Consider the following 25,084-nt stretch of genomic DNA (forward strand, 5'->3'; position numbering starts at 1 on the left):
TGTATGCGTGCCTCCCCCAGGTGCTGCATATCATGGGATTGTTAGGTTGGGTGGCTTGACAAATGACAGCTGCCTCCAACCCGACACATCACAGCACATTTTAAGTGCTTCTTTAAACATTTTTAATCCACTTTAAGGAGGGAAAAAAGTGGGTCTCACAGTAAAGCCCTGCACAGGGGACAGCAGTGAGAAGGCAGGGTGGCCATCGGAGAGGACGTTCTGGTTTTCTGCTACCTGTCCTCGGTCCTCTATCGATATGAAACCGGACGCCTCCGTGCCCTCTATTTTTCCTCTAGACAACGAGGGTTGAAAGAGACCCCAACATCTCGTGCAACCCCCTGCTCCCAGCAGCACCATCCCAAACCAGCACAGCCAGCCAAGCCTTTGTCCAGCCACGTCTTGATCTCCTCCAAGGATGGAGACTCTCTGGGTAACCTGGTCCAGTGCTTCCCTAACCTCGAACCGCAGCTTCCCTTGCTGCCACTGCACATGCAGATGCAGATGCAGATGCAGATGCAGATGCAGATGCAGATGCAGATGCAGATGCACATGCACATGCACATGCACATGCACATGCACATGCACATGCACATGCACATGCACCGCGCAAACCCTGCCGCTCCCCACCCCTGGCAGTCAGGGCCGGGCTGTGCCCAGCGCTGCAGCTTGTGCCTTTAAGGGCGGGGGGGGGGCGGAGCCCGGCCTGCCCACGTCAGCTGATGAGCGGCCGGGAGCGGAAGCGGAAGCGGAACCCGGGGCCATGCAGCTGCTCCCGGAGCAGCCGGGCGCGCTCGGGTCCTCCCTCCCTTGCACGTTTGCACGCGCAGGCGGCAAAGCGAGCCCCTTCCCCTGGTGCTGGCTGCCTGCAGGGTGGCACAGGGCCGGGCCCCTGCTGCCGGGGGCGGGGAGCTCGCTGCCGCCGCCTGATACTCCCCTTGGGGGACTGATTTTTTAAAAAAAAAAAATTTTGGAGAGGAAGATGAAGAGGTAACAACCCTTTGCCCCTTCCTTTATCCCCTCCTCTCTGCTTTGCCAGCTGGGAATAAGGCAGAGAGACAAGCAGCTGATGTGCAGCTCCTGGAGGATGCTCTCAGCTTGCAGCGGCCATGCTTTACTGACCTGGGCTTTTTCTCCAAGCCTGTTAGGTTTCTAAACTGCGCCCTTGCGTAAGCCCCCTGCCAGCCCCTGTACACCGAAGGGGTGGCCCGGCTGCCAGGATAGGTTGGCTGTGACGTGTGTGGATGCGGGGTCTGTTCTGTGAGCTGGGGCTGTTGGGGCGTTGTGCTAGATGTGTGGTCTTGCATGCATGCGTGTAGCGTCCTTGCCAGGAGTGAATGCTGTACGCTTAAGTACAACATTGAAGCTAAGAAAAACCTCGCGTCTCTTTTCCAGTAGGCTTGCTGCTTGTTTCGGTGTCTTGCAGGAGGTGACTAGAGCTGCAGAAGAGCTGACGGGGAAAGGAATGCCAGATTTCCCCCTGGAGCAGCCAAGCCGGCGCTATGGGAACGCTGGCCCCTCGGTTACTAATTGCTGCGGCTCAGCAACACCTTAGAAGAGGGAAGCAGAAAGGTTTACCTCCTGCTGGGTGTTTGCACCTGGCTGGGGAGGTCTTAGCTGTAGCTTCTGGGCTGAAGCCTGCTTTCCTGTACGATTATAGTGCAGTCGGAGTCGAGCAGGTCCAGAGCTACTTGCGGCACGTCCAGGACGTCGGCCTGACGAGGCAGCCGCTGCACCTCCTCAGCATAGCGGACCATATTTTGATTCTCAACCTGGAGAAGACGGTGCTGCATTTGGAGTCGCTGCTGCTCAGGAGCAAAGTCCTCCTGGTTGATGTCTCTGCGTCTAGGGAGCGCCCCCGACTCGGTGAACCAGAACAAGTGGACTCTCTGAAAGGCCACGTTTCTGATCTACTGGCTCATGTTAAAGCAGTGGAGCGAGTCGCATCCCAGCCAGTCTCCACCAGTCAGATCTTCTCTGCTGATTGGAATTTGTGCACCGTGTTCGGTGTCCTCCTGGGCTACCCTGCTTCCTATGTCTTTAATGCAGAGAAGGGATTTGAAAACTGCTTGTCTCTGACTCCACTGAGAGTTTTCACTGTCCAGGCCTCTTGCCCTCGGATAAGTAAGGATCTCAGAGTCCACATTTATTCCTTCAGTGTCCCAGAGAACCTGTATCCTGCTATGAAGGAGGAGCTGGACTTATGGTGTGGACGTTTGAAAGATCTGTTCAGCTCACAGAGTGACTTTGTGAATGTCGTAGTTTCAACAGAGGTGGTTTCCCTAGCTGCTGTTGCTCTGTAAACACAGTGAAGCTCGTTATTCCTTGCCACTTCAGTTTGGAGGGATGGGTAGGGGATACCAGGTCCCTGTAGTTCAGCCCTAAATCCCAGAACACCTTACTTCGGGCTTGGCCGAAGCAGAGGCTCAAAATACAGGCAGTGGTAAGGGGAGTGTGCTAACCTGCTGATCCTCTGCTTCCCCTTATCACTTGTGGCTTACGTTTTCCCCTTTCCTAGGAATGCACGCCTGAATTTAAGTATCCACAGCTGACACAGTCTGTCCCCACTCAGCAGATCTGAATGGTAAGCTGCTCAACTGGGCAGCCTCTCCCAAGTGCAACTGAAGTTGGTCCCATTCCCTGTTCTAGCTCCATTGATCCTCTGGTACTTTGCCGCTTGCTCCCAGTGGCAGTCTGCCTGGAAGAATAAGAACATGGAAACCCTGACTTGTTCTGGGTTTTCTGCTAGTTCCACTTGGTGGGTCTCAGTCTGCAAAGCCAGGATAATGCTGGCCAGTCCAGAATATTCAAGACAAATTTCAGTAATTCCGTGGCGCTTCAAACATGAAGTTTGCTATAAATATGAAATAAAATGTTTCGCCCTCTGGGACCTAGAGTCATCTACTTCCTAATAATAGTGCAAATCTGTGTCTGCATCAAAGGGACGCTGCTCTGAAAGCAACAGAGCTCAGCTGGTATAGGGATTTAATAATGCACTATGAATGCTACACAGCAAGAGCATGCACCCCTACACACAAGAGCAAAGGGGATGAGGTGGGATTGGGTAAGTGAGACCTGTGAAAGAGGCTGATGGGAAGCTTGAACTTGATGAGTGAAATAATGGGAGTTGGTGGACGCACCCCAGTCAAAGTACTGAGACAAGTGTCCAGATACGGAAGATTTTTTGGTGGCCTTTTATAAGTTTGCTCAGCACATTTCTAAAATACACTAGAGCCTGTATATGCAATTGTTGGGGGTGTTTCCTTCCTGTTCAGGCAGCTGGTTTAACATCTCCCATCTTTTCTTCAGTTTTTCTACCCCAGCTTTTTTTCTATAAGCAAATTAGTGCCTTATAGTATGGATTGGAAAGAGGGTGGAGAGCAAGATCCCGCAGGACTCACTAAGGTACAGTCAGAAGGGCCTGCAAAAGGCTTGCCTACTTATGTGGAAGTGTAGATTTCCTTCCCTCTAGCACGCTAGGTATTTTGTGTTTTCTAGCGAGCTGCTTTTCTCCTAATGGGCATGGGCCCACAAAACCGATTACTGAAAATTAAATGAGGACAGAGACTTGTAGCTGGTCAAGTGCCCTGTCACAAATGCCCTGTTCCCCGTACCCTACAGTGAATACAAGCTAACATATATAGCAGCTCACCCCTTTCTTTCACTGAGCTTTCACTTGGGACCTGCCCGCGGGCATGTTCGTGTACACAGAGTCACTGACAGGCTGTAAATCCCCGGCTTCGGTAACCTCCAGGTAACCTGTAAGCCTGCGCCCATGCCCTAGGTGCAGAGTAGCAGGTGTGGGTGCCTTGCAATGTAGCATTTTGACATTAGGAAAGCAGACCCAAAACCTTCAGCAGTGTAAGCTTTAATTGAAAAAAAAAAAACTGGGCTGACGAGGATGATCTCACAGCATTTATTAGATCACAAGGAGGTCAGAGTGAGACCACCTCAAAGTGAAGGGGAAAAATCCCTCCAATACTTACTGTGTCTATATAAAAAAATAGCAATTTTGTTTTTTGTACATGACAGTGAAAACTCATGATCTTAGTCAGTTACGGAGCTGAGGTAGTCGGCACGTATTCTGGGGGCATAAGGTTGGCTAGGAAAGCTGCCACAGCTGCTGCGATCACCACCATGAGGACTGGAATCCAGAGGCTGCATTGTCTCTGTAAGAGAGGAGCGAGTGGTGTCAGTGAATCAGGAGCCAGGGAAAATGGCAATTTTATCGCTGATCTAGGTACAAATACAAACAAACTTTCCCCTCGCGTCCCAGCACGTGAAAAACCACTTTCCCCGGCACCCATCTCTTGCTGGCAGTCTGCAAAAGCCTCAGGCTGCTCAGCCTTATTTGCAGCAGGCCGTAGCAGGCGCACTCCTACTTTTGATTGTCTTCCCTGGAGCTGATTGAGCTCGTCCCGGCATTGATGTAATTTGGTCAGGCAGGAGCGGTACTCGTCGCCCAGGGCCTCCAGCTCGGCGCGGAGCTCTGCACACTGGAACGAAACCCACGGTCATTAAACCAGTCACCACCGCGCTGCTCGGGTTAGGGGTAGGGGAAACGAGGTTGGTGGGAAAGGGCCCACCCGGAGCGCTGAGCTCCTGAGGGACTTTCACTCCCACTCTGAATAGTGTTGTCTCAAGGATAAGTGAAGCTTTTCTTTTTGTCAGGGCAGCCTGAAGGAAGCCGGAGGACGGTGGCGGGAAGGAAGGTGCGTGGCCACCACCTGTGTGTTGTCAGGCTTGTGGCTTGCAGTGCGGTTATGTTGGCAGCAGGGAGAAGAAAAGTTAATTCCCTTCTTTCTCACTCCAAAAAAATAAAAAAGACCGTAATTAAACACCGTTGAGAGACTGTATGCAGGAGAGGAGTCCTCGACCTGCTCCCACAGAGACCCTCCCTGACTCCGATGAGTTCAAATGGATCAAAAGAAAGGGCAGCCCTGGCCTGGGCAGCTCTTCTCCGGGCAGGGTTGCCCTGAGCAGGCCTTTTCCCGCGGTCCCATCTAACTGGGTCCAGCTGTGCTGTCTCAGGGGCCGTTTTGGAAGGAGCTGTTGCCCTCCCTGCTGCCTTCCCAGGTAAGGAAGCGTCCACTTCCATGTCTTGGTGCCGAGGGGATGCTCTGCTCTCGGGGCTGGGTGTGGCGCGGGGGTTTCGGTCAGCTCCGTGGTCTGGGCTGGGGTCGCCTGCGAGGGTCAGCTCTGCGCCCGCTGTGGCCTGTCCCGACTTGGCCTCGTTTCCTTCGGCAAGCCTCTGCCTCAGCTGACTTGAACTGGGCCCCGTGTCCAGTGCGCTGGAGGACATGGCCTGGGCTCACCAGGACACGCCGTGCCCCGAGGCAGCAGAGGCCGCAAAGGGGAAAAGCTCATCCTGTAAATCCCTGCAGGCAATCCCTCCGTGTCTCGTAAACAGAGCCTGCAGCCTGGGCAAGGGTTAAGGACAGGAGAGAGCTGGGGGGAGATTCCCCACAGCCCCATCCCATGGACCGTGCTCAACTTTGCAAGAGCCGGTCCTTTATTTTTCATGCACGCCCCTGGCCTGACATGCCACGAACCTCCCCGCTCAGTAAGGTTCCCCCGGACTCTCCCTTTCTGTGGAGCGTGGGAGCGGGTCTGCGCTGGGGCGAGCAAAGCCACAAGTTATTGCTAGTGCGCCATTGGCAATTCCTCAGAAGCGCTTTGCAGAGGGCAAACTGCCGGCCAGGCCCGGGGGAGTCTGCTGGGATGCCAACTCCTGCGCCCTTGAAGGGGCTGGGTGCATCTCTGCAAAGCAGTGCCTCCCGCAGTACTGCCTGCTGGGGGGCTCTGTTCTGCCTGTCCCACCACCAGGAAACGAGGCAGGAGCAAGGGATTGCTTGGGTATCTGGCTGTGTGCAAGAACCACTTTTAAATGCGCCTTTTGACGCTAGTTCCTTGTGCTAGGTACAAAAGTGCTCCTCTCTCTTTCATCTCTTCCCAAAGGTGATAATCTCAGCTTTGGAGTGTAAACTGCTTTGGAGGATTATGCACACCTGTGCTGGTTATTTTGATAGCCCTGGACTTTTGTCCATCCAAGAGTTATCTGCAACATTTGGGCTGCTGTACAAAGTATAACTTCAGCCTGTAAAGTTTTGGCTAGCTGTGAAATATTTTGTGAATTTAAAGATAGAGTAAACAGCTTGAATGTCCCTGAATGTTATGCCACTTGGAAATAATTTGGATGAAAACCAGAGGGGGTTCTGCTGGGGTCGGAATCGGTGTCACTCGTGCGTCCCGAATCAGACAACTCAGTGCCATTAGGATGGATGCTTTTAAAAATCATTGGGCAACATTTTCATTTCTGCCTTTGAAGGCATTTTAAAATAGCAGCTAATCTTCTAACAAGATCATTTAATCTCATCAACAGACTTAGTCACCTGCTCACCTCTTTTTCCTTTGCTCTGAGCGTAGATGTCCTTTTTTGCAACTGGTCCATCAGATTTTCCTTTTCCTCATCTTGCGGCTGCTTGAACAGAGTGTTTTGTATTTCTTTGACAGGGCTGGGGGGCTGCTGCATAGTTAAAATTTGATCTAAAAAATAGCCAGACTTCCAATGAAAAACAAGTCCAGGCTTTTAGTCTGCATCTTTATTGCTCTACAAATTGATTCTTAACTCTGCATGGTTTTTTTTTTTTAATGTATTTGGATACTAAGCAACTGGGTACAAGAGTGGGAGATAATTTAATTTTCAGAGGGCTCTGTCATGGGGGCAAATTGATAATATTTAAAAACATATATAACTGGAAATGTTAAACAGAAATTGGGCAATGAAAGCTTTTTTTTTGAGGAGGGAAAGGTCCAAATTCCCAAATGCGGTTGTTTAATTGCAACTAGCCCTGAACTCCAAGGAAAATAGAAAGAAATCCTAGTAGGCAAAAAAAAATATTGGCATTGCCACTGAAACAGAGTTTGAAATCAATTTAATTTATTGTATCAATTTAATTTATTGTATTTATATATATATATAACGGAACTAACGTTTACATCAGCTAGGAATATAGCCTGTTGTGAACAGGTGACATTTCCTTATGCTCTGCTGATGAAGGCTGCACATGAAGTTACCACTTAACCTCCTCATTATATTAGAAGCGTAACAGGCTTCTAGCATCTGCGTTACACATTTTGCTGACCTTTTCTTCGTATCACCTCTGCCTGAGCTCTCTGCTCCTCAGACTGGGTTTGTAGCAGGTCTGTGAACAGAACAGGACACTATTATTGCCCAAGATATAACACATCCATTTAATCAGAGGCATTGCCTCTTCCTCTTCTAAACTGCACTTTCTCCTACCTCAACGCTCCTCGGATGTGGCCTTTCAGTGGTAGCTAGATGGAAACTAAGGCTTGATAACTAGCTATGAGCAGATTCCCCATGACTTGATTCATTTCACTTCCCAGGAAAATTGCGCCCAGAAAACTGTGCTGAAAGTAGTGGGATTGCTTGCCTGCACCCAAAGGTATGCAACTGGACCTGAGTCTCCTGATGCTGGTCTTCTTGTTAGAAGAGTTAATCTCCAAATAACCAGCATGAAGGTGTTATTCTGAATGGAAAAGCCTAATGTTCTTCCAGCAGACCCCAACAGGGCTGCCTTGTTGCACGGATAGGGCTGGGCAACAGCATCAAGTGCACCAGGATGCAGGTGCTGCACTGATGTCAGCGAGAGCAGGGCCTGACCTTCAGCCCCCCCCACATCACTACTACTTACTGTGCAGGTGACTGAGGGCTTCTTCCAGTGTCAGCTTCTGGATTTGTTCATTTTTCAGTTTTTCTGGAATTAACAAAGAATTGATCAGTAATAGTTTGCCACGGATAACACAAACGCCCTTAGTATTTCTGCACAAGTGTGGCTGGCTTCCTTTCCCTAAATTCTCTATGGCCTCTGGAGGGTGAAATGAAGTGTGCTGGGAGCTTTAGTTCTTCTAAACTGAAACCAAGTTTTTCTTTAGGTTGCAAACAATTTAGGGGCATTATTTACACGTGTCTAAAACAATATGACTTAGCCACTGATGGGAGGCTGATAGATATGGCTCTATTTTGGTTTAATTTAAATTAAGTTTTGTGGGGTTTAGTCTGTTGTACAGGCAGAGATGTCATTAGATTGCTGTTCATTTACTTTTATTTATTACATTTAAAATAGTAACATGAGCAGTAATTGATTATTCCAGCGTCTGCCTGATCTGATGCTTAATAATGTGCTTAGCATCCATCTATATTCTGAGCAATCACTGTGCATTACTTCAGATAGTTATGAATGCACTCATTCTCTACAGGCACATGGAATGGGACTGTATTTTCCCAAATTACAGCTAGGGAAACCTGAGGCGCAGGGAGGTGAAGTGACTTGCTCAGGGACATGTAAAATGTCTGTGGCAGAGATGGGACTCGAGCCCAGATCTCTCTCTTCTGAGAGTTGCACAGCTTTCTTAGAAGTCATTTTTCACAATGGGGGTAAGGAACAAATGCACTTAGCATAGGTGCCCCATAGGATATCAAGGTCTCCTCCAAGTGGAGGTGTCCAAAACCACAAAAAAGGGTTTTTATTAATGTTGGGCTTTAACCACTGGGATTTTTTTACAGTATTTTCTCATATCAGAGCTGTCTATAAGCTGCCCTGAGCCTTTTTTTGGAAATCTAAACAGATACAAATCTCTGACACAACTCTTTCCCCTCTGCTCTGTACCTTCCAAGGCACTGACGTGCTGTGCCTTGAGCACGTTGTCCTCCTGTAAGACCTGGATTCTGGAGTCGAGATCCACGTGTTCGTTCTCCAGGCGGCGCAGGGCCCCGTGCAGCTGGTTGTTCTGGGAATCTGCCCACTGCATAGAGGGGAATCACAACATCGCGGCATTGCACGCAGCATCCTTCCAAACCAACCATGGGGCTGGCTTCTAAACATGCGAGGCAGCCTTTGGGCGTCCGCTCCCTTACAGCTCCTATCATTTAACCACAAAACTAAAGCTGCTGTTTGTCCACCAGCATGTGGATTTGTATATTCTGTTGCTACTGCTGCATAACCCTGAACTGCAATGCAGCCTCATCTGGCGTAGGACATGGGGAATATATAACTACAGATAGGAGTGCTGCACAACTGTGCAGTCCAGGAAGAGAGGAATAGCACTGTGAATTCAGTGTCTCAGGGGGAAGTTAGGCAATTACTCCAAGCGGAAGGCCAGGACACCAGTGATGAGGAGGGGATGACGTTTCATGGAGATGTAACCGGTTGGTGTACGAAATACCAGACCAAGAAAAATCTAACGATCCCCTAAATGATCTAATTTGGAAGAGGCGTGACAGTTACCATGGCAATACTATCTTTGAATGAAAGCCATTCAATGGCACTGTCTTATACCTGTGGTCTCTGATAGACTATCACACAGTGCGACCATATGTTAGCGTGAACCTACTTGCAGCTTATTCTGCAGAATGTGGAGCTTGTTCTCTAGCTCTGTGTGCTTGCTGGTCATCTCACTCCAGTCTGCTTTTAAAGTCTCATAGTGTTCTTTCCAGAGGGCACAATCTTCTTCCGAGGCAGCCAGGGATCTCTAGGAGACAAAACAACAGCAATAGTAGAGTCCTTTTACGCCGCTTAGGAGTGGTCAAAATAGGAAGCTGCACTGAGATAACAAGAGTGTTGTAATTTCATACCCCTTTAGTTAAACTGGTGCCACTCTAGATTGATTTAATATGCATTTATGCCAGTTGATCTTACACTGGCAAAGTTTCGGTGACTGATTCAGCAGCCCTGGTGCCCGTCCTTTAAGACTCCCTGCTCCATGTATTGACATGAAAAGGGCTGCAAAACTCCAGCAGCGAAGAAGAGAAATTTACAGGGTAATTTGTTTGGTTTCCTACTTATGTATGTGCTAAACTACAGCACGAATGCCACATATATCCTAATGAGGTGTGATTTGCCCCTTCCAGGGGATGTGCTAAGGATGTTCTTAGCAGTCTTTGGGAAAAGAAGGGGAAGCCCTTTCTGCACATTTGTACTACAGTGTGACTGTAATTGCCCTGTTTTTGTTTCCTGAAGCAGCACAGAAACATCCTAGAACATGGTGCCACCTCCTGGATGCAGAGAAACAGGAGTTTTTCCAAGCACTCAGGGCTTTAGGCACAACAGTGGCTTTTCCTGTAAGTGCTTTGAGATGGTACAGGAGCATCATTTGAATTCCTGTGCAGTTCAGCAAATTGAAGCCATTGGATTATGTATGTATTTTGCTTGTATGGGGAGGGTTATGTACAACTGAAAATACCAATCCCCTGGCCCAGAGAACTGGACGTGGGCCAGCTTTTCTAGGGACAATATTTAACATTTAAGATATTTTTTTTAATCAACTTCAAAGCATGGCCATACCGAACCTGCTCTTCTCTCAATGCGCATTTCAAGAAACGCAGTAATATTGGAGAGACAAATCCTACAACTGGTCAAGGCAGTAGCTCTTCTCTTTTTGACTGTGTTTAACCTATCCATCATGTGGTTCATGCAATTTAAAAACACTCCTAGTTGTTTTGAATAGTAACAAGTGCAATCCCTCTTTCACTGCAGGGGAGAGGAGTTTTGCCACTGATTTCAATGTGAGCAGGATTTGGCCCGAGGCAATTGAACTGGTGTCATTTTTTTCCGGTAGCCTGGGAAGTGATGCAGCCAGGATCCCTGCTCCTCACCCGAGTGTTCTGGAGCTGCTCTTCTGCTTGGAGTTTCTCCTCAAGCACCTTCTGAATGGCCTCTTTTGCCTTCTGTTCATAGGTCTGCTTTTGGTCCTCCATCTCTATCAGGATCTTCTTCACCCCCTCCTTGGTGCAACTCTTTAGAGGAAGAATTGAACTGAGAGTTGGTTAACCATGAACAGCCAGGCCTCCACTGGTAAAACAGAATAGATCAGTCCAAAGACACTTGAAAGGTCTTAGTTGGTCCATCCATTGGGCTCCAGCTCTAACACAACCCCTGTGGCTTTGTGCTGGTTCTGTTTTCTAATATCTCCACTATCACCACCCTCAGCAGATTATTCCCAAGGGTGACGGACCTCATCAGACCACGTGCTGTGTCAAGGCAACAAAATTAGCAGCAGTTAGAACAGCAGTATGACAGAGAACTTAATTCTTTTTTTAGACCTACATGGATTCAGAAAATGAAACGCAATCCAACTGTGGCCTTTCACAGGCAAGCCGTGGTTTGTTTTTTGAAGAGCTGAGTTGGTTACCTGGGTGCAGGTCTGCAGCTTGTTTTCCAGGGTCCTGAGTTTGCACTTCAGCTTATCTTCATTCAGCTGCCCCTGAAAAAAAAAAACAAATGAGTCTTGGTCTGAAAATACCGAATTACACCGTTACTGTCTGCAGATTCCTCAGCGTTTCCATTGTTTCTGTACTTCAGATTGCTCACGGTTTTTCTGCTCTTCTTTCCTTTCTCTTTTGTCCCTATAGCAATGACTGTATGAGTGATTTGGATCTGGGGAAATTCTTCTTAACATTTAAAGTTGAAAATAAACCTGAGAAATTTCAAACTTTTTGAGGAAAGGGGGGAACAGCTTTAAACACGTCCTGCCTTCCTCTCCCTCCAGCCAGCTCTACCCGGTGCAGGAGGGCAGGGGCTCCCAATGAAAGGGAAATTTAAAGGCAAAAGGATGTGTAAGAACCTGCACTGAGACCAGAACTGGCCACGCAGCTTTCTTTCAATGCTGCCCAGTTCTCTCACGTTGCAGTCTTCTCTGTGCTGTGCTCCTCTTCTTAAAAAGCAGATACAATTTTAAGACTTCTTTTGCATGTAAGATACTAGAAAGAGACATGACACCCAACTCTCCTTGCAGGCTTTTGAAACCTAAGCAAAATGAATGCAAAAGGGGTGCTTGTACAGGCATAAATGACTATGCAACGTGCTATAGATGGGAGAGTCAGGCCTTGTCTATATTTGGGTTTACTCATAGAGTTTTCAGGGGCACACAGCTCTTCTGCCAAAAGGGGATAATTTCAGTGGAGCATTGGCAGAAAGACTTTTATTGCCAGAATAATTACATCTATATGGAGCTTTTCACAACATTTTCCCCCTTTCGCCTAACTGACATAGCTAGAACACCCAGGCTAAGTGCAGACCACGTTGTAGCCCTCCATCTGGAAGGGGCTGGTAAGAAATCCCTGATATGACCCTCTTGGCTCTTCATTCCCATAGTTTTAGTCAGGGTTGTTGTCTTTCTTGTCTCTGAATCCTCCTAGATGGCAGCTGTTTTTTAAGCACTACTACCAATCCCAGTATTCGGCCTTGACAGCCAGAATGCAAGTTCAGAAAGGAGCACATAGTAGGTCCGAGGAAAGGAGCAGCATGCATGTTTACAGAGGTGACCAGTGATTTTTTGGGGTGCCTTAGTTTTGATTATCTGCACGGGATCCCTTGGCTCAGACTTCCAGCTATGCCGAAAAACCCAATTTCACGTGACGTCAAATCAACAGAAATTGCAGAACACTGGTACTTTTTGGTCTTGGTTTTGGCTCAGAAAATTGGATGTCTAAGTGGGCACTCCTAATAAGTTGGCTGTAAAACCCCAGATGCTCCATGTGCGTCTATCAGGTGATTTTTTTTTTTTTTTGCTGCAACTGCAGTGCTTTGGCTTTCCTCTGATTGGGAGATTATATCTGATGTTTCTTCCCCTCTGCTTCCTGCTAGTCATTTTAATACTTAGTTGGCGGTTGCAATTTTAAGCAGAGTTCATGAAGTGTATTAGTTTTACATAAACACCACCCCTGTGCAAAACACAATAGAGAAAAGGGGGTCTAATCTGTGGCAAAAACAGGGTTGGCAGCTCCCACCAAAAACACCTGTAAGCTAGGCGCAAAGACCCGAAACTTCCAAAAGCCTGGACCAAGAAGCATATTAAAACGATGCATTTGCACGTCAAACTTAATTATGTTTTGCTAATTATTGTGACAACGCCAAACTTACTTAGCTGCTTTCATCTGAGAGTCTCAAATTATTTTAGAAACCATGTTTAATTAAGCTTTCTAGCCGCTTTGATGCTTCCCTTTTCAGAGGGCAGCCTTCCCTCTCACCGAGGCACGGATAGCTGCTGTGCAAGCCTCCTAAGCCTAGACAGTAACACAGCAGAGACAGAACCCAGCAGGCAAAACACTGAGCCCATCAGTTTAACTGTTTGTCATCCTCCTGCTGTACCAATGAGCCCATTCATTTAGATGCACCCACAAATCTAAATTAAGATCCTACAAGGTTTCCCAGCATGACTTAAATTATAGCCAGCACATTCTTTTCCTTTTCACTTCATAATTGTTTGATGGCTCTTAAGAGCTGCCCCTCTATCTGATGCCATATCTCATTACAGCAGCATGGCAACCCGCACCTCTTTCCCCACACAAATGATTTCAGAAGGGACCTGCTGAGGACTTCGTTTGCCAGCTGTGGTCTGCAAAGCCCTGCTTACCTAGTTCTTTTTTCTAGCCTATCCCTCCATCACAAGGTCCAAGATACTCCAATTTCTAACTGTAAGGACCAATTTCTAACTATAAAATTTATTTGCACTGGCTTCAGTGCCAAACCAGCTGCAAGGTCATTTTTACTCTCTCTGAAGAAAAGCTAAAAAGTAGAGAAATCTTTCTTACAGCAAAGATACTAAGAAGCAAAGGGCACCCACCTGCTTCTCATCTGAGGTTTCATGGCTACTTCCTGCCAATGTGTGTGTTAGGGTGTTTTTTCCTGCTCCTAATATATATATGAAGAAACACTGCAAGGCGGAAGTTTCAAAACCACAGCATATCTAGCACTATTTTTTTTTTTCACTCCATCTCATCCAATTGCTTGGCTCTTCTGTCCTGACAGACTTCTTTCAGATACATTTTTGCAGCATGGTTTCAAATCAACTGCTGTTTTAACAGCCTGGGGTTGTTGGTTTGTTTTTGTTTTTTTGCCATCTATTTTTATTTTAAACTCTTATTTTAAATGGGGTCATAAGACCAGTTGTATAGTGGCTTGCAACTTCCAGAAGTAGCAGCTTAACTCTACTTTGGTGCTTTTGGGATCGAGCGTTGTTACTGGTAAATGTCTCTCCATGGTAAACTGGACAAGGGACTTGGGCGGCAAGGGCTCTTTCTGCAGAGCGTGTCAGCAGGTGCTTAACATTTAAGTGTGTGGGCTTAAGCCCTGTTGAGTCATCCGACATCAAATGCTTTGCTGAACTTGGGGCCCTGGACCTGCGTTCTGGGGATGAGCAGCCATAGGATATACGCTGCTACCCCAGCTGGCTTTCGCCGCTTGGGGGGTTCTCTCAGAGAGACTAAGCGGTGCCCTTGCTGCGAGGGACTTCAAGCGGTAGAACTGAGATAATACACGAGTGGTGTTTATGCGGCTGTCTGTGTTCTGGATCAGGGGCGTAGGTAGCGGTGTTCAGCTCCCAGAGCTGTGAGACTGGCATCCTCACCACAAATGAGTTCCTTTACATTTGTGAAAGTGGCATAAACTGAGAGCATCATTCTGGATTCCTTCTCAGGCCCTCAATTAGCAGGGTGGAGCCTTGGCACAGCGTGGTAGGACCATGCAAATCAGTAGGCTGCTAGAGAGGTTATAGAGGATGTCCCCTTTGTTCCTCTTTGCTTATCTGCAGGAAACAGTGAAATGGAGGTGTTTCTTCACCAGTATCTCCTTGACTTAGAAAATGGCTTCTCAACCATCTTATTTATTTACTTATTTTGCGGGGAGAAGGGAGGGATTTCATTTGGGTTTTGTTTTTTTTAATTAAAAGGCTTAGATAAGTTAAGCAGAAGTTTGTTTTCAATTCAAAACAGTTTCTTCTTGGCAGATCCTGTGCGCTCCTCCCTTCTTACTCTTTAAGGGGGAAAGTAAGCGTTAGAAATGCGGGCGGGGCCCAATAGGGACTAAATAAAGCCTTAGCAAAATATTAAACAAAAAAAAAATCGCACACCACATTTTTCAGTTTAAAGATTAAAAGAAAAATGTTGTTTCCCTCCAAATAGTACAAGAAAAAGAAGATCTTGAAAGTTATAGAAGCCAGCCTCCTTTTCTGCCTAATCCTGTTTTTCAACTGGTCCTCAAATTGAACGATGTTAGGGAACAGGGTAGGGAAGTTTTTTTGCAGGCTAAACAGTTTGCCGACACTGCTCCACTTCAGATCCATCTTGTTTCAGACAGGAAAGCAAAGAAATCCCAGTGTGTGTTAGTGGGTAGAAACAAGAGATGCAGCATCTCCCTTTGCACACTTAAGACTCAGAAGGGAGCTGGGATCTCCCATGCCCAACACCACCCAAAAGCCCCAGCCTGGCAGTTTGGTACCTGCCAAGATTTTTCTGAGGCTTGCAGCAGCGTGGATAAAAGCCCTTGTAAAACCACCATCTTCTGCTTCAGCAACAGCTCTCGGTGCAGCGCCTCCTGCAGATTAAGTAAGAGATCCAGACTCATATAGGTTGCATCTACACATTCAATTAATGCGCATTACCTAGGGTGCATTGAACCAAGTATCTCAATTGTGGGGTACTAGAAAAAAATGAGAATTAACCTGTTTTAATGCACATTAGCTAAAGAGCACATTTTTTTGATGCATTAAAATAGGCCAACGTTCATTAAAGCATGTGTGTAGACATTGTTCTAGTGCCCAAAGCTCACCAGAACATCCCAGATAAACCCATTTAATCCCCAGGACTTCTTCCAGCTATTTTTCACTCCCCCCTGTATTTGAGAACCTATTTTCTGGACTACAGGGATTGCTTCTTTGGTTCTCCTGGCCATGCTAACACTAGATGGGGATTACCAGCTTAGTAGAAGTATTGTGTTTTACATTTGCCTTTCACCTACTATTAGAACTGTATTTGTGGGTTTTTTGCATACTTACCTTGAGGTAGTCGGAAAGCTGAATTATTTCCTAAAAGTAAAAGAAAGGTGCATTAACAACCCAGGATATCACTTGATATTTTTTTTTTTGGACCGAGTGGAATGGGAGATTAAAAAAACAAAGCAAAAAAAATCCAAAAATAAAAAAACCCCAAATCAATTCGTAAAAGACTAAAATTTTGCAAGAAACAGTGACAAGTGGAGGAGTTTGAGTCCGGGAAGTCTGGAGGCCAATAATGGGTGTATATAGACAGTCCTCTTCTAGTGCAACAGAAGCAGTAGTTTCATAGGTCTCAGTTTCCAGCATACTTTGTCAGCTGTCTTCTAGGAGTAATTTCTTCTTTGTTTACATAAATTGTCTCTTTGATACGAGGGACAGGGGATTCTTAGGTATTTCTCTACCAGTTCTTGTGTTCTGCTTACCTTATCCAACACTGCTATTCCACAACTAAGATAAGAGAGAGAAAAGTTATTAAGGTACACATGATACAGATTTTGTGGAAGAGACCAGAGCAATGGGTACATTAAAGAGGTACATTAAGAATATCCACTAGACAGAGGTCCAGCCAGAAAGATTAGTATAGGGTGACAGGGGCAGCTCTCAGGGCTGGATCTCCTGCCAGCCCGCCCACCTGTGTCTATGGGGCAGTCCATCCAGTCTCACCTGCCATAACTTTGCTGTTCTCTAACATATGGGAAACTATTAGTGCCCCAATGCCAGGGGGTGCTATGTGCAGCTCCAACCTCCCCTACACCACAACCCATGCCTTGCAGATGGCATCATAGTTCTTATGATCTTCAGCCCCACACTGGGCCCCATAATCCTCCAGTCTGGACCCCAACTGGATCTCGGCAGCATACTCCACCCTCATTCTGGGTGGTCTCACTCCCTGAACTCTTCCTCCTCTCAAGTGTGGCCCCCACCCCAGACCTTTGGCCTCACCTCCAAGGCCAATCTGAACCCTAAGCCCTCAGCTTTGGGTGTCCCTCTGGCCCTTTTGACCCATCTGGTCCTGGCCCCAGCATCAACCAGTCAAGGGTGCCTTAAAGCCAGGCTTCTAAGCATCTAGCCCGCTTTCTCACCCAGGTCCACCTTTTCAGCCCTACTATAGAGTTACCCACCTAGTTGTGGGAGCTGGAGTTATTAAGGCACCCCAGCACCCCTTTCACAAAGAAGGTAACTGGCCTGGCATTTCCTGGGGGCTCCCACATCACTAGGAGCCCCATCAGGTCACCCATCCCCAGCAGGATGCAGTTTAAGTCGTGCCCAGGACCAAGAGCCTCCTAGCCATCCCCATAAACTCCTGCTCTTACCTCCTGGTTGTTCCTGCTGCAGCTACACTAGGTAATGCTCTTACCTGAGCAGGCAGCAGCAGACTGCAGCCCTTACATACTAGGTTCTCCCAATGCCTGCCACCATCAGACACCTGCTGGATGCCTGACCCTGCCTGTAAAGTGGCAGGTGCCAGCAATGCCCTGCCACATATAGCAGTAAATAATGCTAATGCAAAGTGATTCTCCTACAGAGCTTTCTTTATGACAGCCTCAGGGTATTTATTCTGCAGCAATCTCTAAATTCACCTCCCTACTGAGGAAAGCTTTCAATTGGATAGGTGACCAAATACTTACTCTGTTTGCTGGCTCGAGTCTTTCTTTATTGTGCTAGAATCTGCAAGTGTCTGAGTGCCTGTGGAAATAAAATTGAGATGATGTGGTTCTGGTTCCTAAGTTGTAAATAAGTAGTATGATCGCAGCCATTCACACTTTCCTTCCACATTTAAGTATTGCTGAAATGCAGCCATTTCTAGGGTGAAACATGGCAGTTGAAACCAGCGTACAGCAACACACCCTAATTTAACACAAGAGGCATGAAGAAATCTGTCCACAGTCAAAGCTGGAAGTGGGAGATAAGCAATTAGACGAGTCAGAAGTTGGCCAAGGCCCTGGTAAACAGTCCTGCCCCTGCATAAAGCAGCAGCGCTTTTTAAATTGGGAAGGGGCCTCCTCTTCATATCGGAGATGAACAATAGCTCCTCCAGCACCATATTGACAGCTGGCTGGGGTACTGATTGCCTCTGTAGAGAGCATCATCTACCAAACTGGTGTGTTCGTCATATCTGGTTCAGAAAGGGCTGATCAGACCTGCTTGATAAACAATAACTTCTCTTTAAGCACTTGCATGGAGCTACTAGCAAGAGGAGCTTTGCATTATGTTACTAGGGGGTCACATCCTGCTCCTATATCATTGCAGTTCAAAGGACTCCAAGATTTCTGTGATGCAGGATGAAGCCCACGGTGAATGGACACCTAAGAATATTCTTTTGCAATGGAGGCAGGCTTTCTCTGCCTGCTCTAAAAGATTTCCCTCGAGCTTTGGAGGCTTGAATACAACGCTGTCTTGACCTGAGCCACCCTGAATTTGGTTTTACAAAAGCTTGCCAGCCTCACTTCCCCTCTGTACCTTGGCTACGTTTGGAGATTTCTTTGCTGAAGAAGCTTTCTGACGAAACACCACAGAAGCGTGAGTTGCTTTCTGCAAGGGGCACTTTGAGGCTGGGCTGAAGGTGTTTGTGATGCAACAAAGGCATGCTGTTGTTCCAGGAGACCTGAAATGAAAAGTTAATTGCATTTATTTAAAATAAACTGTTAAATATCAGGAGCCAAAAAGGTTTATGTGCTTGTATACAAGGTTCTTCCATAGATTGTGCGGCCAGCCTGGGAAATATCAGTGGTGGAGACTGAAGGAGAGGGTGAGAGCAGGCTCTGGGCATAATTTTTCAGAGGTGCCAAGTACCTGCAGTGGAGTCAGTGTGAGGATTTGGTCTATGTGGTGGAGAAGCCGCTGGCAGAGAGGCTGAGAGGGAGATCAGCAGACAGGGAAAGAGGGGCTCTCTGACAGGCCAGGAGGCCAAAGGCTTCTCGGTTCATACTGAGAACTGGGGAAAAGCTTTCAATGGTCCTAAGTTAGCAGTCCTTATCTGATACCAGTGCTAATGACTAGCTCTCCACACGCATATGTATTTGTTCCATTCTCCTCAGAGGTGCAATGAGTATTTTCTGGACTGCTAGTAGTCAGGGCCTGCTTTAATTTTCTCCCCACGACCTCCTCTTCTTTGCAGATCCCCTGAGGGCTCGGATGGGGGTGAAGGGGAAAAGCATGTCGATGCAGCCACCAAAATATAGTCTGTCAAAGGCATCAGTGCCACATGCATGGAGATACTTGTTCCAGGTTCTTGTTGACTGCCCTGGGATTAATGCTAGTATGCATTGGGGGATGTACACTAAATAATTGCCCTGCACATTTGGGCATTATACAGGAGACCAAAGGGCTTGGCCAGGCTTGTGGTCTCTTCAGTTGTTGTTTTACTGTCTTTGGTCACTCACTGCAACTTGGTCTTTTAGATAACAATACTGGGTAAGAGGCCAGGGGGTAGAAAGGAAAGAAGCTGAAAGTTTCCTGGCTGCCTGTGTGACACTAGAGCCTTCACACAGGAGCTTAATTTTCAATAAGTGCATTAGTGCATCTGTGTTGGACTAACGTGGCTACCTACATCTCACTGCTGGTTGGGTGCAACATGGAATAGGGCCTGCTGTGCAAAAGGATACGGAAATTAGGGAACAGTCAAATGCTTGCTATTGGAGAACATTAACATGATTGAAGACAACAGCAGGAAGTCATGTTTCCATGTGATCAACTGAAAAAGCTAAATGCTTATGATAGTAGTCCCAGCCTTTTGGTGGGAATGTGAAAGAATTATGCACAAGGGGGAGGAGTTGGTTTGCTGTCAAAATGGAGGTTTGCGCTGTGAGACATGGCTGCAAGTCTCTGGGATCAAAACTCAGAATATGGAGTGCAGAAGAAGCAGGTAATGAGTGGCATGATAAAATGTCACCCTGGATTGAGTATATGGAGTCTAATGGCAAAACTGGAACTTTCCTTCCAGTGCTTCCTGGCTCTGACCCCACTCCCGTGTTGACCTCGGTGGACATGGCATGCCCTCGTACGAAGTCACTCAGCACCCATGGAAAACGTGTGACCCCGTTACCTGGAGGGTTGTGGATGCTCTCAGATCCATCCGTGACCATACGCTCAGGGGAGTCCATGTTCCACCGTCTCGTCCCAGAGGCACTTGTATTCCCGTGGGAGGCCTCCCTTGTTTCTTGTCTTCTTCAGTCACTAGGTTCCTTCTTCTCAGGAACTCCTGCTGGCGGGAGCTCTGGGACTGCTCCTTCATCTCTTTCTTCCTGTATTGTCCCATACGGCGACACGTGGTCACGTTGTTTCGCCTCCGCAAGTTCTCGCGTGTCTCTTGTCGCCGCTCACACCTTTCTTCATAACTCTCCTTCCGACTCCTGCACCGATGAAGGGTCTTCTCAGGTCGACCGATCATGGTGTCCACCGATGCTATCCTAGCCTCTAGCTCTGTCCCGGCGGCTTGGGTGGAGCTCTTCCCTAACGAAAGTAAGAAAGAGAAAGACACCAAAAGTAAGTGTCTTTCTGGACACTTTACAAAATAAATTAGTGCATATGAGACTTTTACAGATGATGGACGCCAGGTCTAAGACATAGGCACAGTTCTAGAGTGATGCCCGCTGCATCCATGGAACAAGGCTCTCTCATGAAATACAGATGTGCTGACAGAAAATAACCATTGTGTCTCTGTCCCTGAATGCACATGCGTGTGCTAATATGGGGTACTCCTTGAACTGGAAAATCAACTTCAGTTTCACTCATGTCTTAAGTGACGAGACTTATTCTGCAATCTATTAAATCTTGCCATTATCAAATCTTTTCTGCTATTCTTCTTTGCTCGGTCTTACCCTCCTGTTTCTAGTTATAATCCCTTATCCTATTTAAATAAATAGACAAGCAACAACAATGATTTCTCATACTTCTGTAGTGATAGGTTTGTAGTTTGTTCCTGCATGCCTGTGTTTTTCCAGCCTTTTGTATAGGACCCAATACAGGTGTGGGAAGTTTTGCTACTAAGCGTTTCATGCAGCTGCATGCATTTGTAAATCCTGCTTGCCTTGTGCAAGCACAGAGGTGCCTGGGGAAGGAAGAAAGTGTTACTGCATTGCATGGATATGTACAGAATCTCATTTTAAAATCCCTGTTTGCTTCCATGCCATCACCTTAAGGAACTCATAGCCTCTGAAGATGATGCTCACCTCCAACATGACCGTGCTCCTTCTATTATCCCCTCTGTCCCACAACTCACCTTTTGCAGTAGCTTGACTTAAAGGCTACATTACACTTTGTGCTTCACACGTTCTCCTTCCTTTTCTGTCACCAAGGCTTGGCTAGCTGTAACTGTGTCCTGAATTCGCCCAGCTAGTAACACTGCATCCAGTCCCCTACTGCTATAAATAACATCACTCCAGCGAGAGACTGGTGGCTGCAAGAGTGGAAGCAAGAGGAGTCTGGCACTGCACGGTCCAGGGAGTCATTTTTGCTTCCACTTCCGTTGGCCTAAGCAAAGCAGGCAAGTCGCGCCAGAGGCCTGTACTAAGAATGAGCTCCTTTGTTTAAGCATTACTTCCCTACAGGGTAGGGTGTTGGTGGGCAGGGTGAGCTATAGCCCCTTCCCTCTCTACCCAACTGCAAGCTTCATTGTTCTTGTTTTCCTGGATTGTGGCCACATGGAGGGTATTTGGGTCTTTGTCGCTTCCTCGGGGAGAGAGAAAATGGAACGCAATGCTCATACTGACAAAAGCCCCAAAACTAATATTACTCTACTTCATCCAAACTTTCATTGCCAGTTAAGGGATTCCCTGTTCCTTGATCCAGCTGGATAATCCTTGAGCACGTTCCGTGGACGCTGCTTGAGCTCGCTACGCTTCTACCCAGGCGCTTGGGGTTGGATAGGTGCTTGGGGGAGTGAGAGTGTCTGCCACTCCCATGGTGTGTGCTGCTTGCCAGTCCAAGCATAACTTTTGCCTTTTTTATTTTCAACGGCTGCGCTGGAACAGTTTTTATTCTGGCTTCTCTGATCTCTTACGAGCTGTGCGGCAGCCCTGGGGCTAGAATAGCTGGCTGGCTTTCCATCAGATAAGAGGATCCAACTGAGAAGCTGGTGCTCGTGTTATTCATCTAGCAGAGTTAGTGTGGATTCTCACTGGTGCAAGGGGGAAAAGCAACAGGTCCCCAACTCTAGTACTTTCAAAAGGGCTCAGAACCAGCAGAGTAATCGCAAGCCTTTGGTGCAGGGTGGGATTCTCCAAGGCATGTAGCATTGGCCCAGCTGTACCAATGAGGTCAATAAGGGCAGGGCGTAGGCAGGGCTGGAGACTCTGGACAATCCCAGATTTACAAACTGTTTAGTATCATATTGTCCAAGCCCTGGCATTCAGTTATAAGTATCCTACATCTGACCTCAGAACAAAATGTTCCCCTGAGTCGACTGGGACTAACACTGATCTGAATTGCTCTCCTCCTGACTTACACCAGCGCAGCTGTGATCTGGATTCACCACTTTGCCTACACCAGTTTCAAAATACGAGGGAAGCTTCTGGTTGGAATATGAAGAATTGCCTGGTTCTAGGTTTCAGTTTCAAATTGGATTGCAAGGCTGTGGACCATACATGGCAATGTACATTCATGTGACAGGTATGTAAATTGGTACTTCTGTGTCACGCATGAAGTCTTTGTGGCCAGGCTTACATTGCTGGAACAGGTGGCTCACAGTCTGTTAGTAAAGTCCATTCATAGCAAACATAGTCCAGATTCTCATTAGCATATATTACATTGTTTTCATAGCAAATGCTCATAATATTCTTTAAATGTTATCTTCAGCTTGGCCACTTGCTTCACAATGGTGCTCAGAAAAACCCTCAAGAGTTGAAATGTAGACAGATGGGGACAGGTACAGAAAATCAAATTCCTCAGCAAGCCCTTTCAGGCTCCTGTTTTCATCTCTCTCTTTCCCCACCGCCACTTGTATAACTCTCATCAGCGCTGTACCTGAGAGCTACATTTTGAGAAAAGAGGGGGGCTTCAATTAAAGTGAGACAAAGAAAAATTGATTTTAGGAGCCCAAAGAAAAATGAACACAAGAAGCAATTTCATTCTATATTCTTTTGTCTTCAGTGGTTGAGAAATTGCTGACTCTGATGGAAAACTTAAGGCAACTAATGTTTGTAAGGTGGGTTGAGGATTTTTATAGTAAAACTTGCCCTCCGAAAAGCTACATAACTATAACAGAATCAAAATAGAAGCATACATTTCTTATGCTGCCATGTTGTACTAACTAATTTCCTTTTGAATTGAAAGGGACTCCAGTCCAGTAAGATGATATCCTTTTCTTGTTTGTAAGTAGGCAAAATGCATGCGTATAAACAATCAGTCTGTTGCTTCACAACCTCATCCATCCAACCAAGAAAATAAAGACTCAAATGATTACACTGAAAGACAAAAATCACCTTCCGGATGATTAGGTTGCACTATACGTTTGTTCTTTGCTCACATTTGTTTAGAGATGTGGTTTACCCTTAGAGCTTTTGATGTTCCTGTAATATCCCTAATTCTAATCTCATTTTCCAGTCCCCTCCACCAGGGTCTCTGAAACATTATTGGGGTGAACTTTCATTCCGAGAAGTCATTAAATGCAAAAAAACAATCATTTCTATACAGCTTTCTTGCTTCTGCCTCAATGCCATCCTACTTCGGACCTCCTCTCTCATGCTCCCTTGTGTACACACATGCACAGACCCTTTCACAGCACAGCAGGCTGGTGCTGGGTCTGGTGAACAGCTGCACAGGCTCTGAAGTAGACAGACAGACAGATGAGGCCTGTGCTAACACCCTGGACGTACACATCCTGAAAACCTGAAAGCAACAACTGGACCTGGCTGTGGACAACACATCTTGGGACAAAACGTATAGAAATGTCCCTGCTCCCTCGTCTGTCAGGCCAGGGCAGAAATCTCTTTCTCTGCCGGTATCTTCCCACAGTTAAAAAGTGTCTCATCCAAGGCCGGAATTAGGGTGCTGAGCCCTGCACATCCTGTGTGAGCCTTATGCGCTGGGAAGCCGCCCATTACAAACAGTGCCGTTGCCTTCCTGCCTGCTCCAAACATACACTTTGCAGAACCTCCCAACTATGCATCCTGAGACTTTTTTTGTATTTCTCTTGGATTTAACACAGATCCCTTTTAGAGCAAGAAAGGAGCAAAAAGAAAAGTGTGGTCCATTACTCACCGAGCAAGCTGCTGAGGCCTCTCTGACAAGCTACCGGTTTTGTTTTCTTCCACTACCACCCCAAGTCAACCATCCCTTGTTAACCAGCATGCCCTTTATCTCCCCTTTGCATGCTGTGCCACTCCTCCCTCCAAGGGAAATGAATAAAAGGAAACCCCAACTTGCTGTTAAGTTACAACTTCCCACGCCACTAACGTGGGCTGAGACCGACATACGTTACCCGCTTCTCCTGTGTCAGGGCTTGTTGCTGTTCATCCACAAAGAGCCGTAGAAGTGAAGGTCTTACCTGGCTCGCGATGGAAGCCCAGAGGTGGACGCACGAAATCACTGATCTTCTCCCCAACCTCTGTTAAGCTTCAAGGCAGAAAGAGAAGGCTGGATACTGGGGTATGGGGCATTAACTGACATCTCCATTCCAGCGACTGCATTGTGCTGCCATTTTTTTTTTTTAATACAACAGGAAATGTGCTAAACCACAATGCTTAACCCCGGTTCCTGTCTTGTTAGTTTGTGACATGGTACAAAAAGCTAGCAGGCAACTTGAAGCCAAGTTCAATATGGTGGTTTGGTTATCTTGAGATGTAAGAAGCCTGGACTTTTGCTATCAGCAGCCACTGTTATCCCTCACAGCACATGGAAGCGGTGCATGGATCCAGGAAGCTATGCCCACAGCACAGCAGGTCTTTTATTATGCTTGCTGATCCCTGCTAATTCCAAGGGGTCTGGGGTTAGGTAATTCCACCCAGGGTATAACAGCAGTTGGTGTGAATGGAGTAACCCTGGAAGAAATCCCTAGGAGAAGCTTAGCTCGGGTGACATGGCTCAGCGGTGTGTAACATTGCTTCCATTTTGTCTGCCGATGAAACAGCTGCCTTGGGAAGAGGAAGGTGTTTGTACACTAATCCAGCGTACACGTGCGTCTGTATGCTGTGCTAGAACATGGCAAAGATGCAGCACTTTTAGGGTACATTTGTGTGATTAACCATTTGGCCATCAATGAAAGAATGCCTTCAAAAAGGTCCTGATGCAAAGC

The 25,084-nt window shown here is 46.9% G+C and overlaps 2 protein-coding genes across 7 annotated transcripts; one reads left to right on the forward strand and one right to left on the reverse strand.

The window, feature by feature from the left end:
* Positions 1 to 736: 736 nt before the first annotated feature.
* On the forward strand, positions 737 to 2,887 carry C13H1orf74 (chromosome 13 C1orf74 homolog). Of its 2 annotated transcripts, none has more exons than XM_090026452.1 (2): positions 737 to 987; positions 1,393 to 2,887. In XM_090026452.1, the coding sequence occupies exon 2, from the start codon at positions 1,500 to 1,502 to the stop codon at positions 2,298 to 2,300; it is 801 nt and encodes a 266-aa protein (XP_089882578.1). In that variant the 5' UTR covers positions 737 to 987; positions 1,393 to 1,499; the 3' UTR covers positions 2,301 to 2,887. The 2 variants fall into 2 exon arrangements, with proteins under 2 accessions (XP_089882578.1, XP_089882579.1); XM_090026453.1 differs by having other exon boundaries at positions 1,424 to 2,887.
* Positions 2,888 to 3,029: 142 nt separating this feature from the next.
* On the reverse strand, positions 3,030 to 25,062 carry TRAF3IP3 (TRAF3 interacting protein 3). 5 transcript variants are annotated; one of them, XM_090026443.1, is made up of 16 exons: positions 24,338 to 25,062; positions 20,745 to 20,902; positions 19,898 to 20,304; positions 18,313 to 18,457; positions 17,481 to 17,538; positions 16,275 to 16,299; positions 15,853 to 15,882; positions 15,297 to 15,392; positions 11,212 to 11,283; positions 10,676 to 10,816; positions 9,415 to 9,552; positions 8,691 to 8,826; positions 7,716 to 7,778; positions 7,143 to 7,202; positions 6,398 to 6,543; positions 3,030 to 4,493 (listed from the first exon to the last, which is right to left on the reverse strand). In XM_090026443.1, exons 2-16 carry the CDS (start codon positions 20,848 to 20,850, stop codon positions 4,053 to 4,055), a joined length of 2,064 nt encoding a protein of 687 aa, XP_089882569.1. In that variant the 5' UTR covers positions 20,851 to 20,902; positions 24,338 to 25,062; the 3' UTR covers positions 3,030 to 4,052. The 5 variants fall into 5 exon arrangements, with proteins under 5 accessions (XP_089882569.1, XP_089882570.1, XP_089882572.1 ...); XM_090026444.1 differs by lacking the exon at positions 24,338 to 25,062 and having other exon boundaries at positions 3,030 to 4,166; positions 4,380 to 4,493; positions 20,745 to 24,030; XM_090026446.1 differs by lacking the exon at positions 20,745 to 20,902.
* Positions 25,063 to 25,084: the final 22 nt, after the last annotated feature.

This window comes from Crocodylus siamensis, chromosome 13 (assembly GCF_052110815.1).
Source record: "Crocodylus siamensis isolate JL-2025a chromosome 13, ASM5211081v1, whole genome shotgun sequence".
NCBI classification, from domain to species: domain Eukaryota; kingdom Metazoa; phylum Chordata; order Crocodylia; family Crocodylidae; genus Crocodylus; species Crocodylus siamensis.